The sequence below is a fragment of the Anas platyrhynchos genome, chromosome 2, assembly GCF_047663525.1.
Source record: "Anas platyrhynchos isolate ZD024472 breed Pekin duck chromosome 2, IASCAAS_PekinDuck_T2T, whole genome shotgun sequence".
Classification (NCBI taxonomy): domain Eukaryota; kingdom Metazoa; phylum Chordata; class Aves; order Anseriformes; family Anatidae; genus Anas; species Anas platyrhynchos.
In genome coordinates this window covers 68780324-68800226 of record NC_092588.1, presented here as the reverse complement: position 1 = coordinate 68800226, position 19903 = coordinate 68780324, and the positions used below count along the sequence as shown (strand labels likewise).

The 19903-nt window shown below is 39.4% G+C and overlaps 1 protein-coding gene across 1 annotated transcript in view; it reads right to left on the bottom strand.

Annotated features, from left to right (window-relative positions):
- LOC110353724 (band 4.1-like protein 4B) overlaps positions 1 to 19903 on the bottom strand; it is a 57636-nt gene that overhangs the window by 23064 nt on the left and 14669 nt on the right. Inside the window, exons 5-7 of the mRNA XM_021276006.4 lie at positions 9305 to 9409; positions 5642 to 5780; positions 5066 to 5143 (exon numbers count right to left, since the gene is read on the bottom strand). Of these exons, the coding sequence (XP_021131681.1) occupies positions 5066 to 5143; positions 5642 to 5780; positions 9305 to 9409 (322 nt within the window). The remainder of the gene's footprint in view (positions 1 to 5065; positions 5144 to 5641; positions 5781 to 9304; positions 9410 to 19903) is intronic.

Genomic DNA, 19903 nt, shown 5'->3' with positions numbered 1-19903 from the left:
ATGAGGTGAAAAGTTACTTAAAATGAAGGCAAGAAATACTGAACTCATTTCACACTCCATTGTTCTTTGGCTTATTGCAACCTTGCAATATTGTCATAAAAGCTTAGCAACTAAAAATCCAGTCAACTCTTCTTTATCAATATAATAAATGTTAATGAGGAGTGAAATGATATTATTTACTTATCCTCCCCTATGTGCAGGAGGCACATATTTACTTATCCTCCCCTATGATATAACTATGTGCTGAGAATTTGCAAGGATGTTATACTGCCCCCATCAAGTTACTAATACTTCTCACAGTCTTATCTAGAGATGACTGCCTTTTGACTTGGTTGCTTCATTTTATTTCCAAAAATTTAGGTGCTAATGCATCAAATTCTGTATTTTTTCAAACTTAGTGTGATCACTTCCAATGAACAGGATTGTTTACACTACTAATGCCACTACTGAAATAAAATATTTGTTTTCAACTCAACTTAAGTAAAAGTATCTAGGCCTACACTGATGGCCATGTATTTTTCATTTTTAAACAATTGTGCCAATAATTTGTACCTCTTCGATGTTGTATCTCAAGTTTTGAAAAAGCAAATAATTGTCTGCTTACTCTTCTCCACCAATAGATGGCAGGTGATGCTCTAGAAATTTCTCCAATGGATACAGCATGAAATAAGAACATATAGAGTTTGCAAGTATACAGCTGGTTGTAAATCAATGCTCTCTGATACCTTTTGAGATGTGATCATAGTTAAGTCCTATCCCATTCACTTTGTATTATAAATCATAGCCAAAGTTTAGAAATAAGCACATTTTATATATGACTGTTCATTCCTATTTATTTTGTCCTATTCCATTAGGTCAAACAGAAGTTTTCACACATTGCCTTTCTGTCTCGGTTGGGAAGGTACTTGTCAGCACCGTGTAGCAGCTGCCACATTCACTCAGGGTCTTGGGACTGAGCTTTCTGTAATCAAACAAGAAAGCTCTGCATTCATACCCATGTCACAGATCATGCTGGCTGTAAGCTGGAACAGAATAGCTGCAAGCTTAAGCTTTGATTTTCAGTTCCATAAAAGCTAGAAAGATGAGAGAGAGATGCAGTCTGATGGCAGAGCCTACTACAATGCTAAGTAGGCAGAGCCTACCACAATGCTGACTAGTTTAAAAAAAAAACAGAGTAAGGATGCTTATGATATGATACTGTATTTTTTCATGTATAACATATCAAAAACAGACAAAAACAAACAAACAAACAAACAATCAATCCAGTTCCTTTCTGAAACACAGAATGCAGCAGGCATTAAACCTTGATAATATACATGCCAGGCACGGTGTTAAAAGTCACAATGAAGTGGTACAGAAAGACAAGGATTTTCTTCTGCATGTGCTATAATGATTTTAAGGACTGCATGTAATGTGTTGTAATCAATTAACTATAGGATTTACTTGAAAATTGAGTAGAGGCATGCATAAACCACATGGTTTGAAGAGTGCAAAGCACAGAAGGATACCTTTCACTTCTAGGCAATCTGCATTACTAAATATGCATTAGTTCTCCTGCAAAATGATTTTCTGCCTCGCCACTGCCCTGTTGTTATTGGCAGTCTAAGTATTGATGACTAAGTGACCATTAGCGCTCAGCTGGTTCTCGTATACATCACAGTAATTCCTCCAGGCTGACAGAATAGACAAATTTGCCTGCTCTGATCCCTGCATGGTAGCCTGGATGAATACTATTAGTCCAATCTATTCACTAATCCTTCCATTTTTATAAATTAATTTGATTTTGTGAGCTCCACTTCTAACTCTAACCCTTAGCGTGTTTTAAAGCTTCCACTGTACGGGCAACAGCAGCAAAACATGGATAAAACCCAAGGCCATCAAGAAGCATCAATGATCAAACACTGAACAACAAAGATCACGCAGCTGAGTCAGTGACTATTAATCACTCCCTGCCAGTGATGTTACAGAAGAGAAGGGAGGATGTCTGAAACTGCTTCAAATTAACAGCTCTGCAGTCAACGTGGGAAGTTTGGCAGCATATATCAGGACCAAAATAAAGTTGAGTTTAGGTGTGCAATTTAGGTGCCTTATTCCAGGCAACAAAGAGAAGTCAGCTGCCTGAATGCCCCTCAGCAGGAAACTCTGCCTAAGTAGGAACCTGAACTCCCAACCCTATCACCTCAGGCAAATGAGGCAGCATGAATGACCCCTTCAGATAATGCACATGTCACTGGAAAAGAAACAAATAAGGGTATAATTAACAAGCAACAAACCAACTGCCAGACCACAGTGTGCAAACCCAGCACACTACCGCTGAATTGCCAGTTAACATGAAGCTAAGCAGGATGTGATCTTGACCCTTAAATGACAGCACACGTTGCCACAACAGAATTTATAAATATTCAGAGTGGCTCAAAGCTATGTATTTATGTATTTAGCTTGCTTTTGTTTGGAGCCTCACTCCCTTATGAGTAAACTTTTCATTCAAACCTCAATTGACAGCAACCTGTAGCCAGTGAAACTGCAGGGAAAGGTCTGTAAACAATAACTACTCTTTAGAGAACAAGCTGACCTTTATAGACATTAAACAAAACAAAAAGGGCTGATTGATGCTGTGCAGTACAAGCTCTCTGAAATATTAAAACCAAGAAAGTCATGGAAGGTTAGTTTATGAACACACGGTATGATATATTATGTCAGTGGGTGGTGGGGTAGGAAAGGGAAATGATGACTAGGTGAAGTTTTTAGGGAAACAAAACAAAACAAAACAGCAACAAAAAAAAACCACTATTCCCTTGCCTGGAAAAGGAAAACTATGTAATGTTCTCTTCTATTAAATGGAAACAAAACTCAAACCTATGTTGTCTAGGGCAGGTCAGCTGCTAAAGTCTCCATGCCTCATTTTCAAATATTCAGATTATTAAAGTTAACTATGGTGTAATGTTTTTTTAGAATAAGAAATATATTCATAAACTCCAATTATATAATTACAGTTTAGCCACAAACATGTTATTAATACTACAAAGAACAATGTAACCTATCTGTTTCAATCTGCCTGTGTCTTATCAGCCTGAACTACTGGCAAAGACTGCAGAATGTTTAACCCTGCATCTTTCTCTCTTTCCTCTGTTCCTTTTTAATTTTCTCTTCCCCCAGAAACATACAGGGGAAGGTAGTTTGACTCGAATACCTCTCTACCATTTTCTGGAATGGGATGGTTTCATGATCCAGCACATCAAGAAGGTCCCAGGTAAACCTTCCCTTTTCTGTAGACACTCCTCATTTTTCTGTGGGATGTTCAGGTACAAAAGCAGACTTGTCCCTCCTATTTGGCAGATGCAGGAGCAGTAAGCATGGTAGTCTCAATGTAATTGCTAGTGCTGGAACAGCTCTCTCACCAAGGAGCCCCAGGGCTGGTGGATAGAAGGTGGATAGAAGGCCCCTTCAGTTTCAATTGCTGCAGTTAAGAGATCCAACACCTGCATTATAAAAGTCTGGGGGTGCAAGGACTGGTCAGGAACAGGGTGGGTGGTGATAGGACTCTGATGGCAGGTGAAGAAAACAAAACCTGCTTACTAAACCCCTGAAGTACACATCAAGTGCCCTTATGGACTTTGTGAAGAAACAACCCCACAGGCTTAAAACTGCACAAGAGAGAAAAGCCTTGCAGATCTCTCTGTCCCTCTAGGGACAGTGTTTTCCCAAACTGCAGCATGCCAGTGGCAAACTCAGAAGCTTCCTAGCTTCTGCCCAGTCCCATGCACCAAACCTGCCTTCATCAAACACCCACAGCAGCAGGTCTCTAGGCATAGTACACCTGGTGCCCCTACCATAACTCGCTGCTTACGCAGGACTGGCTGGGAGCATGCCAAGAATACCAGGAGAATTGCTAATAAGCATGGTCTAGCACTGCAATTAACATCAGAGATCTAAAGACTGGGCATCCACAGAAACAGAGCTCATGGAAATGTGAGGTTCCTGGACTCTGCAGGGATGGCTACATGCCTTCAAAGCCCAAAAGCCACAACTGGATATCCCCATCTCTTTCTGCAAGCAGGGAGGAACCTAGGAGGAATACCTCTTTGCTTTGCCAGACTTGCAGGGGAAGCCACATTGCTCTTCCAGCAGTGACAGGACACAAACCATTACCTACAAACTCATACCCTAATTTCTCTGAAGTAAAAGGCACGTCCCCACAACACCTTCCTGATACTGTAAACTAGGGCATAACCACGTATTGAAAGCAATGTCCAGAACAGGTACTTCAATACAGAAATATTTATGCCAAGAATGCTGTTATGACACTGTTATGTTTTATACACTTAAAATGCAGTTTCTAGAAGACAGCAAAAACAGCTTTCGACAGCAGAGCTATCTGGCATTAGAGCTATTTGCAATGCAGGATGACTTGGAGAAAGTTAAGGATCATACTGTGATCCTTCAAGTAATCTGCTGGAAGTCTGAGGTGAAAGCCTGAGATCACTGAAATCAAGTGGCATTTTGATTTCAGTGGGACAGCATCTCTCTTCTGCTTTTAAGCAAAAAACACAAATCACATACCTTTAAAAAAAATAAGTTAATCATCAACATTACAGACTATTTTGCTTTAATCTGAAGCAAAACGCTGTGCTAATGAAACACGGAAGTGCAAGTACATGTCTTTGGGTTGCCTGTTGGATAAGGTCTGAACAAAACCTGTGTTGAGAAGGGACTTTCCAGACAACTCCAAAAAGCAAATCTATGATCACATCATGAATCTACGGTAAGGGGACAAAAGAGGCTGGTGAAAGCAGTGGAGCAAAGTGTAAGGTTATCCAGGTAGAAGAGAAATGAAAAGTCATCCAACAATAAAAAATCACATTCAAAAGCTCAGCCACAATTGTTGATGTGAATAGATTTTCTACGATGCAGAGTTTGACAGGTGCTCAGGATTATTGCATATCAAGGAAATTTATTTTATTCCCGTGCACCATCCAACCCACTGCATAGTAACCCATTCATTTCAGCTGCACAGAAATTATTGAAAACTTTTACACTTTTCTGGTTGCAAACTGAAATTATTTACCATAGGTGTGGCCTCTGTGAAATCCATCAGAAGGTCACCTGGCTCCAAAGCAAAAGTGCTCCCAGCATCTGTGGAACTCTGAAAAGCAAAGGAGGAACACAGTTTTGAAGAAAACTTTTGGTTTCCTTAATTCTAGTTGTGTTTTTGTTGTTGTTGTTGTTTTGTTTTGTTTTATTTGTTTTTTTCTTTGTTGTGGTTTTTGGTTTTATTCCTTAAAGCATAAATTGTCAAACAGATTTCAAATTTCATGCAATGTTAAATATGGGTACTCAGGAGAGATGAACAACAAAGCCATGCACCTTTGAAATCAAGGCAAAAATTAATTTAATGATGGTCTATTGCCCCCCAAAATTGATGAAAACCTATTATTGATTTTTGTTGGGTCTTGGATTGGGCTCTGAATATTTCCTGGCTGCTGCACTTACAAAAAAGGTTATACATATTGTGACAACACTGGATTAAAACCTACTCTGAAATATGGAATTATTTCATCTAAGGAAAACATTACTTGTTACTCCCTCCCACTCTTCCCAAATACTCTCCCAACTGACACAAGATCAACTCTTTGCATATTACCTTGCCGCCAGGCGAAACCTGCGTTTGTCCTTCTGACGTCTGTGGTGTACAAGTTTTCTGTGACCCGGGAGATGCTGAAGACACAGAGGTTGATGCCGCTGCTGCTGCCGCCAGTGCTGGTGGAAGGTCATCTTCGTCACTGCGGTTGATAAAAGCAGACAGATCTTCTCATTAGCATGTATCACCCAACTTTGAACCTGACTTCTTCTGGAGGAGGCACCGGACACCTGTATGTCAGCTCAAGTGCTCTGGAATGAAATTCTGTTCCATCTGTAATGCAGTGTTTGCAGCTAACTTGGCAAGTAAGTTGGATTTTTTAAGCCTTAAAGATTCCTCAGAAATCAGTTGGCTAGTTAACCCTCATCTACAAATGGAAATCTTAAGGGCATGATGTGCAAGTAGTGTTTCTATGGAGCATGTATATGTGAATACATGAACTTATTTGACATTGCTCTACTTTAATGTTCATAATTTCTTCTACAGAGGTTGGCTGTATTGATAAGAACAGACCTCATTAGATCCATCTACAGGACCGACTGCTTTACTGGCTTAATACTACCCCTTAGTCTTAAGGGGATTTGGCATGCAGTTGCTCCATGATATTATTTCCAAACTGGCTTTAAAGGACTTTGATCAACTTGAGGAGGAGCTCTGTAGAAACATTCTTGTGAGGGTATGTTCCTCATGTTCCATTTATTCAGTTTGCAGAGAAAACATTTAATTCAAACCCAGTTTGCACACTTCCCTTGGGCTTTAGGACATCCAGCTGAGCTCTTTCCATCTCACCTACCATCACCACTAAATGAAAGCCAGTAGAGAATATTGTACCTTCATTTACTTCTGTAGACCCCCATTGACTACAAATTATTGGGATCAGTCAGCCCGGGGTCAGAATTTCTCCAAATGCTAATTGAAATTGCATGGAGGTAAACAGAGTTACAATTTGGCATACACAACCTTTATTACTGGGAATGATGTGTAGAAAGGAAAGACTATAATTTGACAGTTTAAAGCGTGGGGATTTTTTTTTTTTCTGCTCAGAAAATGGCACAAATATTAACTGAGCCTTGCTTTTAAATGGCACAGAGCCCTGCCATGCCAGTTTGATAGACATTTCCAGAACACAACTGTGCTTGGTACCTCTACAGCGTGCCTGTGCAACACAATACTTCAAACCTATGTTACACACAGGGTACACAGCCTTCCTCTGAATTGTTTGGATGTGTTGTAGGGTTTTTTTTTGTATTTGTTTTTGTTTGTGTGTGTGTGTGTGTTTTTGTGGGGGCATAAAGGTATGGACATTAATGACATCTTTTCCATGCTTCATTTTTTATCTCTTCTGGGTAAGGATAGAATTAATCACCAGAGCACGTGGAATACACTGTTTTTATGCTGGAAAGAAAATGCAAAATCTTTCGGACCTACTAAGTAGATGTTTTATTAATCTAACAGGCCAGATTTTGGTTGTTGACCTAGTTAATCTTTCTTTCAGAAACACATTGCTGACATTTTTTCTCAGCTCTTGCTCCCCTCTCTCAGTAGGAACACATTGGCACCCTCCCCATCCTTGCTGGGAAAAGCTGTTCTGTTGCAGAGAAGGAAGTGGAAAATTGTCGAGAACCTGCCAGTTAGGAAAGGCTTCTTCATGTCTGGGAACCAAAATGTCAAGGTCCAGTCTTATCAGTCATCAAACTATCAGCATGCTAGACAAAAGTCTGAGCATTGGACTTCACTGTATACCTTGAGGTATCTATTTTCCTTATTCTATGTCCATTTACCAACATCTCTCCTTCATTAGCCGTCACCTTCTATTTACTGGTAAACACCTTACAGACTTTTTTTTTCCTCTCAGACTCTTAAAAACTGATTTCTCAGTAGCCTCACTATTCTCAGCACCACCTTATCTTATTACCTTACTTGGATGGTTCCAGTGGAAATCTGATTTTGCATATATAATGTTACTAAGGTATTTTTTACCTGAAAATTGTCTATGCAGTGTAACCCCGCTCTCTTTGTTTGCTACACAGAAGTATTTGAGGACCAATTTAACAACCTCCTTATGCTAAAGCTTAACTAGAGAACTTTTCAAAGTATGCATACAAAACACGTGACTATGCCTGCAATAGGACATGGATTTCTTGCCCATCCTTACACATCAGCCATCATATTCTCTTCATTATCTGCCACATGCATAACGTAATGTAAGTGGTCCTCTGTGTGCCACAGCTTTTTCCTTTGCTGGCTGCTATCTACAAAAATCTGTTTTATACGAAAATCTGAAAAATCAGATGCATCTTGAAATATGTAGGGGACTTCCTTCTCCTGGCTTCTAGAAAAAGAGGAAGTAGAGGTGGCATCTCACCCAAGAAAAGCATTCTGCTTTTTGAGCTCTGCTGGGCACAAGGAGTAAACAGGCTCTCAGGTCTTGAGAACCTGCTCCTATCAAATGCTGCCATGTTACCTGTCATGTTACCTTCAGGATTAACAGGCAGTAAGGGAACCTGGGTTCTCTTCCCAGCTTGAGTTGTCAATTCCCATCTCCTGTAGCATTTTTAAACCATGCTGGCTGATCTGTTGTGGTAAAAGAGTCATGTCATGGTCTGCTGACCAAGCTGTGGCTGTGTGTTCCCATATGTTAGCCTCGGTCTCTTGGACAAATGTCGATTTGGCTAAATGCTCCTTTTCCTCCTAGCTTCAGTTTGATTCATTCTCCTGTTTCTTCTCCTAAATATTTTTGTCATTATTTTTTTTCCTTTATGTTCTTGACAGTGAGACAAAATAATTGCTTATTGACATTTATTAGAATCTTTTTGGATGGAAGGAAAACTTCCACTAATTTTGCTATATATTTAGTGACACTAGAAAGTTAAATTGGTAGAGGTACTAATGGTTGCCATTCCACATAGAAACCACATATAATTCTTTCTTCGTTGCAAAATTGGTGTTCTTGTATTAGTAAGTTTATGTTGACACTCTCTTTTATTCCTTTTCTAGTCAGCTTAGTCCCCTAGGTTCTGGTGGCCTTGTCTGTCGGTTCATATGAAGGACAAACCAACAAACTGATTTCCACATTTATTCAGTATCTTGCATCTCCAGACTCTAAAATTAGATGAACTAGGTGTAAATGGGATGTCAAAGCTCTATAGGCATAGATTGATCTTGCCAGGAGTAAGAGGCTTAACTTTGCTACCATAACTGTAGCATACTCAGCAATTTCTGCCAGCGACAAAATCACAGAGCGAAAGAGAGCGTGCGCCCTTTCTAGGAGGGAACAGCTGACAGCACAGCTTGACCACCTAAAAGCTAAGGACTGTTTCCCTCATTTTGCAAATGGGCTTATAATGAAGCAGACAGAGCAGCTTGCTCCAACACACACCATGTCTTTGACATTTCATGTGGAAAAGGGATTTTTAATTTCTAACCTGTAATCTCAGAAAAAGAGGGTCTGCAATTCTGAGGTTAGTATCTGCATAGGGATGGCAAATTCACAAGTTTTAAAAGCTTAAAGATTCTCAGAGATGAAAGGAACAGTATCAGTGTAAGATCATTATCATGTAATTGCATCCATGCCTTTCAGAAAGAGCAGCTAGAGCAATAATTAGCATCCCCCTTCATTTTCAGCTGCAGCAGGCAAAAACACAGATAGTGCTATACGTTACTCACAAGCTGTACTGTCTGGTTAACTTCCTCACACGAGAAACTTTAATTTCCTGCTTTTCTGTAGGGCCAGTTGAAGGCGTAGTTTCAGGTCGCACTGGAGCTGGACTTCTAAAAATAACAACAAAAATACATGTGACACAGTCTTTATTTGAACTACTTCAGGCATATCAACAAAGTTCTTACTCATCAACACATGTTTATCTTGCAAATAGTCGAGTGCTCATTGAAGTTCATCCTTTTATTATCCATCCATTTATAGTCCAGTGGCCAGCGTGTATGAACAGAAAAGGATGTGTGAATTCACTCTCCTGTGCATGGCATGCTCTTTATGAAAGCAGCAACTGATTAAAAAGACAGAGCCCATGTGGAAGTGTCACTGGTTCCAAAGGACAACATCTTAATAACAGCCCAGCTATTCAGCCATGTCAGAAATATTTTTAACAGAACAAACAAACAAAAAACCAAAAAAAAACAACTTTAACAAAAACTAATTTTATGAATTCTGAAATCTGCTCTGTTCAAAATAGTTTTCACCTGAAATTAAACGTTATTTTTCTAATGAATAATGGATTTGATCCAAGAAAAAAATATTTCTTAAAAATAAATGTAAAACTGAGACACGTTTTAGATGCTCATGAATGTGGAAAACATCTGCAGAGCTTCAACAAAGGGTAGAAATGGGAATGAGGAGATTCATCTAAAAGGATCTTCTCTTCAACCATTTTCATTAGGGTTAGCAAAGGCTTGAATACAAGATCTTCATGACCTTGGGGGGAAAACATTTCAATCATGAGCCTAAATGACAGGAATATACAGGAATTATCTTAAATACTACTTTTATCTGAAGCAACATGTGATAATTAAGTGTACTCTATATGTGTTAAAAATACTATAAACACAATACATATGCCAAACATTGAAGGAATAATCTGAAAGCATTGATTAATAATGTGTGAGCTGTATTCTGTCATCTAACCTGAAGTCAGATACTATGCCATGTAATTAAGCAGCCCAACTTATTACTGGTGGGACTGCTCACACACTGAGGTACGTACCACAATTGGCAGAAGTGGGACAAACTCGTCTTTATTTTATACACTTGTGTTGAATTTTTCAAGTCCACCTGCATCATATGAGTCTCCTAAAGCCATAATAAAATAAGTACACAATCTTCACAATTGCAGTTCCCTCTGACACCCCTGTGGGTTTTAAAATTATTAACTATCTCTGATAACTTCTGAACTTGCTGTCCGGCTGGAACAGAGCTTATTGGGAAGGCATAGCCATCGGACTCTATTTTCAGTTTTCCTATGTGTTTCTTGGTTGTTGGGGAGGTCACAGAGCATAGGAATGAGGAATGGCAAGCATGAGAGTGCAAACGAAACACATACATCATAAACAAGACTCAACTAGTTCCACTTCCTGAGGAAAAAGAACTTCTGTCAAGTGTTTTTCTGATTCTTGATCCCATTAATTTCACAAAGCCAATTCAACAGCAGCACAAATCATATCTCATTGCCTCCCAAAATCCAATTTCAGGGTCAGCCATTTATATCTCAGATTTGCAATGAGACTAATGCAGAATAATTAAGCTGGATTTTCAGACTCCTTGATGAATTTCTTAGGCTGGCAATTAAGGGGTGGATAATGGAAGAAAAGAGCCCCAACCATCTTTTTTCTAATGTTGAAGTCAGTACATCTGATCTGGAAATCTGTGAATCAGCATCATGCTGGAAGTCCCCAATGCCATCTTCATCAAGTCATGGTTCAGAATGGATGGCTGCTCTAGATAGGCTTTAGTTTATATATTTATTTATTTTTGACAGCTTGTGCTAAACCAAAGGTAGCTTTTGACAACTGAAAAAAAAATGGTAGTTCAATTTACTCAAGGTGATTTTCAGTTCAGGTTCTGACATAAGTAGGATAAATACATTAAGACCGTTAAGACCTTTTTAATGACTGAATCTGATGGTCAAATCTCCACGGGGTGTCAGTGTGTGTAATTCCATTATTTTCAGCTCAGAAATACGTCAGCTGAAATTCTTGCTCTGAGTGAGCAGTCTGTACAATTCTCCAAAGGTGATAATTTCAAATTTTAAACCTTTCCATCATCTTAAGAAGGAACAAAAACAGTGGTATCAACTACACATGAGCTGAAAAATACGTGCTCAAAAAGTATAACAACCAATGCACTCATATTATCAGTGGGCTCAGAAAACAGCCCAATGTGAAACAGCAAAGCCAGTAACAACTTTATTTCCAGTTCATTGCCACTTCATATTTCTGAAGATGGCATTATAATCCTCAATGAAAGTAAATGAGATATTTTAACAGAAATGAACATTTGAAATGATCATTTCTATTCCTTTGAAAATTTTCATTTTACAAAGCTTGTTTATCTCCTTTGATTCTCATAGTTTACAATTTTTAAACAAGGTAGGGGTAGGGGGTGGAACTTTTGAAGCAGTTATTTCAGCCCCCAAAATCTTTTTTTTTTTTTAAAAAAAAAAGACATTGTGCTACTTTATAACTAAAGCAGTTTATAATGGTCTCAAAGCAACAGTTACAAAAGTGATTTATACACATGAAAAGTTTTAAAGTTTTAAGTATGAATTTGCCTTGAAAAAATTTTCCCATGAAAAATTTCACTCAACTGTGATTAAAGGTGTTCGAGAATCAAATGACCTATTCCTTAAACCAACAAACAGATGAGAAACACATCCTCCTTTGAATGCTACAAATTTTCAAGTGAACAGTTATAGAAAAGCCAAGATACAGTATCACAGGACACACCTACTTCTTTTTAAGTGATTGTAACTACTCAGATAAGCTTGATTTATATTATTTATCATGACACTTAAGTATCCCACTTATTTATCTTGCACAAAAAATACAATTGTAAGAACAAAAACCTCTCTCCTTTTATTATAAAATTTTGTCATCGTTTTTGTTAGGTGTCGGATGCAGTGGCTAGCTAACTACTGGTGATAACATCAGGTCTCTGTGAGAGACATAAGCGCCATTTAATTGCACATTTTGAGAAGCTACGGGTTAGCTAGTATGCAAACTTAAGCAGCATCCACATGAAAAGGAGCAGTGGCAATGCCTCCACCCAAAAAGGCTGACTGAACCTAGTCTACCATAAGCACGAGATGAAATGTTAGGCTGGTTTTACCAATTGCAGAGAAGGCTTCCTGCCCTCATTAAAACCTTGCTAGTGTAGCCCTTTCTGTACCAGCCTAAAAAAAAAAAAAAACAAAAAAACAAAAAAAAAACCTGACAGCTCCTGTTTCATCTCTGCTATATGCCCTCCCCAAACACTGTTCCTCAGTGTGAGTATATTCCAAGCTGTTGCTGCCCTGACTTTAGCCACCAGATGCAAGAAGAGCTCAGATTCAACTCAGAGCCTGATCTGTTTCAAAAAATGTCAGGCTTTTAATACCACATGCACTCTTAAAAAACATCTCTCTTATATTCCTGAAAAAGAAGCATCTATAAAGCAGAATGACCTCTATTGTTGTCTTCTGAATACTACAGCCAGAATATATGAAAAGATAGGCTTCTTGAAGAGAAACCTCGCAGTTATTTTGGCTATTTAAATGGAGTCATTATGTGCAGATATGACCATTTGTAGTGTTTGGTCCTACATGTAGCAAATTATGTGGGCTTGAACAAAACCTGAAATGCTGGAGGTTTGGGAGGACCCAGGCTGGGGGAAAAAAATAGGAAAAAAAAAGAAAAATTGCAGTGTGTTACAGTTCCTTTATAAGGTTCAGTTTCAATGTCTTTAATTCGTATGAAACCTTTTCTCCTCTAACAGTATCTAATCACTACAGCATGAAAAGGAAGGCACTGAACTAAGACAGAGTTACTTAACGACTTGGCACCTCGCATAAAAATCTGTCACTCCCTGGTGAGAATGACAATAACAGCCATGAATGTCAGCATGTGGTGGTAGGTCACGAGAAACTGCCTCTGCCCAGGGAGCCCCAGCACACTTCTGAACAGCAGCCAGCACCGCACGCCTTCCCGAACCAACTTGTGTCATGAGCCTGCACAGGAACAAGTCCTAAAGAGAGATCCCCAAAACAGAGCTGCTGAGAAATTCATTTTGTTCTCAAGGTAGCAGTCAACGGGGCTACTGAAACCAAAATTGCTTGCAGAAGGAAGCACATTCTGGAACATTTCAAGGAACCAGAGGTCCACTGGATCTCCCTCAGGGACCCGATGTAGGTGCTCAGACAGAGGGACCTGGGAGCACCACATCTTCCAATGACTGATGTGCCCTCCTCATCATCTGCCAAGCTGGCACCAAAGTCCACTGTGGGAGCCCACTTTCTATATTTCTCTACAGAAATATACAGGTTTTATCCCTCTTTGCTTTCCATGTTCTGCTGCAAGAACTTCTGTTTGTCTGTTCTTTGCCACCTGGAATAAATCTCTCTCTCCCTCCATGCTCCCAGTCTCTGGACGAGAGGTGGAGGCTAAAAGCTCCATGATTTACAGGGATACAGCCACCTGCATGAAAGTTGACTTGCCTTCAGGTGCTAACTTATGGGGAAAATAAAATACTGGCTGATTTTTGGCTTCAAAGATTCTTTTGAGTGTAATATGGTAGTGAAATCCTGAGGAGAAAAATGATGGGTAAAGGGAAGAAGAGGAACAATGCTTGACAGATGCGTTCTCTTGTATATCGAAGACATAGCCTAACAGGCTAAACAAGCACACAGAAGCACACAAATCTTTTCTCAGCCTGTGCTCTGTTTCATTCTTTAGTTTCTTTTCCAAAGTTATGTCCACCTGAAGTTAAGAGACAATAATATGTGTTCTTTCACTCTGACAGGCAAGCTTTTCTCAGAAGACAGGTCAGCCCTCCAGAAGATTATTTGGACACTTGAAAGCTGTTGTCAGCATCAAACTTTCTGAATAAAGTGCTTTTTTTTTTTTTTTTTTTTTTTTTAACTGGGATTTTATATACTTTGCCAAAATGCTACAAAGCTCCTTGCTGCAGAGTAGCAGCCTAATCCAAAAACATCTTGTGGGCTTTTCCTTACCTTCTTTATTTGAGCTCTGTTTCTTTTAAGAGACAAAATTCCCTCCCCTCCCTTGTCCTCATAATGAAAATGTATCTGCAGTCTAGATGAAATCGTGGTGCTCCTGTGGTCCAACAGATGAATAAATGATGATAAAGAAACTGTTCTTTTCCCCAGCTCAGGAGCAAAACACCTAGGTTACCTGGTCAACACCCACAATCTAAGCTCAAATAAATAACAAATTCTACCTCTCTGTACAGCAATCAAGGCAGACATTAGAAACACTGCTTGCAAAAGAGCCTAGGCACAGGTTAAGGGCACTGCCAGAGAAATGTACTTTGACTGGGGTATTCATCAAATTAGCCTCATCTGGAAGGCCTGAGTTTTGCTCCTTCCTCTGTAGTTCTGAGATTAAGGATACAAAAAATTCATCTGCATCTGACTTCAGGCAACAGGTCACAGAGGTTTTTAATACTGGCAACGAAGCTAAAGTACATACCTGAGTGTCCTATCTACAATCTTTACTGCAGACTGGTATGTAAAGGGTATGCAACAGTTCAGCTTGAAGTTATGAATTTGATGCAGAAATTTCTGGGTGAGGATTCTTGTCATGTCTTGTAAAAAGCCACAGTGGCTGATCCATTAATGTCTCTGTAGGGGTGAGGTCAGGCTGATGCATGGTTAACTACTCACTTTGGTTTTGGTAAAACTGGTTGAACTTTCTCACGTGGAGAATGATTTTTATTTTTATTTTTTTTTTGACTGACCGTTTAGTCCAACTCTGCCTACTTAAGTCCATTCTGATTCTAAGAAAACAAAACTTGATTGGATTCACTGAAGTTCAAGTTGGGAAAAACCAAGCACGTAGTTTTTGATCAGCTTCAATTTTGACCTGCCTAACCATTCTTTTGTATGTCTATTTGTCCAGGGAAATGAGTTCTTTCACTTGAGGACACAAACTGTCCATAATCACTCAGGTGACTCACCTATTTTCTACTCCCAAATGCCAACACAGACATCTCCTACTACAACTCTTGCTAGAACTTCAGCTCTGTGACACTTTAAATCTATATATATTTAGAAACTATCCATGGTTAAAGCCCTGGACTTAAAGACGTGGAGCCAGTTGGCAGTTTTTGTAAGAAATGCTGTTAGGTACAGTGTCCAGGAGAGCCTTGCGGGCCACAGCCTTCCCTATCAACTGAAATCCCTGAATAAAATTCCTAAATAAAATTCAATTTGTGGGTCTTGAAGTCTTGAGCAGTCGATAAGCAGACGTACAACAAATTCATTTTTTCTGAGAACATTACTGCCACTCCAGAACTTTAGTTTTCCTTGCAAAAAAAATGAAAGCTTTTTCTTTAGAAAAATATTTTCTTGAGTAATGATTCAAGAGAGTCCTAAGTCAGTGCCACTGACAGAAAAAGTCACTGTGTAGAGTACGTTTTGTTGGATAAACTAGAACAAACTCCCTGTATACACACTTATATGCTACCCTGACATTCACTGAAAGTCTAATATGGAGAGATACCAAGATGCTAGCTTCAGATTGAAAACGTGTACAGATTATGGAAACATCTGTACACTTGGTACCTCGCTCATGTTGCCATATTCTGACAGCATGTTCGGAGAGACAAAGTTCTCTGAAAAAAATATGGTTCAAATTCACACTGCACTGTGCACTTCAGCAGGGTGTAAATTTGATACCAAGAGATGATAATTCAACTGTTAATACAGACAATTTCACTCTGCAGGTGAGAAAAGAAAGGGAAAAATGCAAGAATGCCCCCAATATTTTGCATGGCATTCCTCCCTTGAAGATATATGGAGTTATATGTAAGAAATATAATCTCTTCAGTAAGAAAAAATGCAGGACAAAGGCACACCACACTGAAAGGCAGCTAAACTCAAAGCCTAGTGTATGTACCATGATGCATGATGCCATGGCAGGGAAATGTCATTCTGACAATTTGTATGAGCAAAGCTTACTCTGCAGTGGTTGCCTGTGATTTTACTTCTCCTCATACAACTTGATATAATTTAATATTTTCCACTCTTCTTCTCTGGTGTGCAGCATCATCAAGCTGTGAGATAACATTTAATTTTATGTTACACGTTGAGCAGCTCCTAATGTAATTAGTCTTAATGTAACAGCATAATTTGGTTTTGGATGGAAAGATTTACAAAGAAAATTAGAATAAATGAATGCACAAAACACCAGCTGGTGCTTATACCTAAACCCACATAAGAAGAATATTTCTATTTGCAATCCTATGAAAGATGAGATAATTTGGATAACAAGGATCAACAAAGGGTGATGCAGCAGTTGGTCTAAACAGAAAGAAATCCGCAGACAAATCCTGAACCATGTGGGATGTAAAGCATGCCAGAGCTGGCAACAATCCAAAAGCATGTTACGAGGGAAAATAAACATTGCAGTCCATAAATGTACCACATGGAGCACAGCAGCAAGTGCTTGTCACAGCAGTGACAAGAACTGTAGTAATTCATCAGGCAATTTGAGGGCTTCAGTGGAAGAGGGCTCTTTGCTGGCAACCGGGCACCTTCCTTGTAAATACTGGAACTTGCACTTACACATATGATCAGGATTTTGCATGAGAGGCTGTACAACCTCTGTCCTTGGAGTTTTTCAAAATTCAGCAACAAAAAACCATGGCTGACCTGATCTAGTGTTGATCACTGTCCTGCTTTGAGCAGGAGCCTAGATTAGATGCGCTCCAGACTTCCTCTCCAATCACCAGTTCCATAATTCTGTGATAACTAAAATTTCTCAGAAACAATGTCCATTATTGCTATTCAATTTTTCAAAAGCTAACCTCAAAAGAGTACATCTTTAACTATCTGGACAGTAAAGAGCTGCTCACAGACTGAAGACTACCATTTAGCAGATGATGAAGAAGGTGTTGTTTACAACTACCAGTGCTTGAAGACCTTCAGCCAGACCACCAGAATCAGACATGTAACATACCTAAACTTCCCTAAGCTCCCAGGGACCACAAAGTAAAAAGTACATTATCAGCAAAACCTCTCCAGATAATTCATATCTTACACATTTGACTTCAGTTGCTTATCAAACTTTGCTCAACTGTAGGCATTTTTGATAACATTTCCACTGTCTGACCTGTCTCAAGATGAAAATTTGGCTTGGAAAGCAGGGTGTGCATGATGATAGCCACCATTTGGTCATATTTCAAAGTATGAGCAATTCCTAACATTTAGACAAATTTAGTTTAATTTTTCACATACTGAAATTCCTGAAACAAGTGCAGTTGAATTAATACTAGGAATTATATTCAGCTTTGGAAGAGAATAAAATAAAGCTAAAGAGAACAAAATAAGAAATATGTAGACCTGTATGTTAAATGTAGCCAAACTCTGTGTATATGAACCCGTGTGCACAAGCACACATATACACACACTGTAGGCATACCTAGGTGGTCATAGCCAGAGAGAAAATAGATACTTAAAAGAGTTTTCAGGAGAGGTTAATTTATAGACACTGGGGAAGTTGTACAGATGGTGCTTCTGTCTGGCAAAGCATTGAGCAAGGGGAGGAATAATGAAAGGAATTCTCTTGATGGGGTTCTGTGGTTAGCCATATACTTATTACATTTAACTGATGAAGCATGCTGGCAATTAAGTGGGGTATTTCTGGAGAGAAAGTTCAGGAAGTTATCTCGCTGGCAGGCCATCCCTTTACTAAGAAGTGGGTGAGGCTTATAAAGAGGTGAAGAGGTGACTATGTGATCCACGTTCACTTGATATGCTGCAGGCAAGTAACCTCTGCAGTGATGCCCATGAGATGGGACAGGCCTCTGATGAAGAGGAGAGTGTGCCCAGAGATGATATTCAGCTGGGTAACTACAATTTTCGTTTTTATATTTCCTACAATATTTTATACTTCCTTCATGATACAAATGTTCTGGCAGACAGCCTGAACCCAGATCTCTCAAGGCTAAAATAATTGAATAAAAAATCCCAATTGGAGGCAGGTGATGAGAGCCTTTACCAAAAATATGCATAAGAACACACAGTAATCTCTGACCTCAATTACATTAGATATCTAATCAGGGAATTCTCCCTGAGCACCTCTCCCTTGACGCTTCCATCTGGACACCGAGTTAGATGTCTGGGCATAAGGAAGTTTCCAAGAAATGAGACAATACCTCTATTACTTGCTCAAAATCTCTTCTGGCCCAATCAGCACCAAGACTCCTCTTCTACGAACGCTAAAGAGCATGTTCTGTTCAAAAGGCTCTTCTAGCTCTTGTGAAAGACAGATTCCTCTTGTTGGTACATAAAAGGGACTGACGTGACCACTGCCTTCCTTTGCCATGGGAGTGGCAGACTGGGCCTTCCCAAAGAGTGATGCTCTCTCAGTGAGTTTTTTGAATAGCTGAATAACTGAGAGCACACAAAATTCATCATCTATAGAGACTCTGAGCTACCATAGCTCCTTCTCAACTGTCCTGATGGAGTTTTACTACTTCCTGTAGTAAAACTACAGATGGAGTAGATGTTGCCAAAGAACTTGGGGTGGGGGTGTTATTTTGCAATCTCTCATCAAATCTGCTCCAGCTTTGACTGAGTAAAATGAGATTGTACCTAACACTCTAAGTACAAGACATCCCCAAAGAAGTACTATAAAAATCACTGCAAAATGCTAATTCCAAACTAGAGCAGTATTCTCATAAACACATTTTTGCTACATGCCTTAACAAAGCATTCCTCACTATGCAAAGTGGTAACTGCAAACTAGTTGTATTTCTTCTTAATTTGACATAGGCAATATAAAAAATAAACAAACACTCACAAATGCATAAATAACCCATTTTCCCAGGTATTTTGTCTTCCCTAATCCAACATCATGCTCTGCCTTGTCCAAATTGCTTACGCCCCAGCTATAGCTAGGCTGAACTTCTCCGTACATCTTATTTGGGTGTTGATGAAAACATGTGCTTTTAAGTCTGTTGCAACAGACCTGTAATAAGGACACCTCTAACTCTTCTTGGCAGGATTCCTGTGCCTTATCAAGATAACTCAGGGCTCTCCTACTTAATGCGCTTTTGAAATTCCCCTCCCACTGTTGATTTCATTTGACTTTGTTCAGCTGAGAGCTGTGTCATGTGCAGCCCGGACGGATCCAGCTGTAGTAACGGCATAATTTCCCTCCTTACTGCCACTGTCCAGATCTGCTGCTTTGCTAGGGGTTATCAGCAAAACAGCAGAGTCAGCAAAGGGGATGCATGACTATGTCTCAATTCATAGTGCACTCTATCAGCCTTAACCGAAGAGTAAGGAAAGCATCAGTGAGGACACTGCAGCACTTACTGGGTTGACTCAGTCACTAGCTTTTCCCTCGCTGAAACAGTTTTGGAGGGAAAAAAAATAAAAATAAAAAAAAAGAAAGAAAGAAAGAAAAAAAAAAACACAACATCCTGTCCAGAGGAGGGAGAGCTATACAGATGAGCAGCACTGCTTTTCAGAATCCAGGAGGAGAGGGAACTGTGCTCTCCCTATGGCCCATCATCCTCCTGCAGCTTAATCT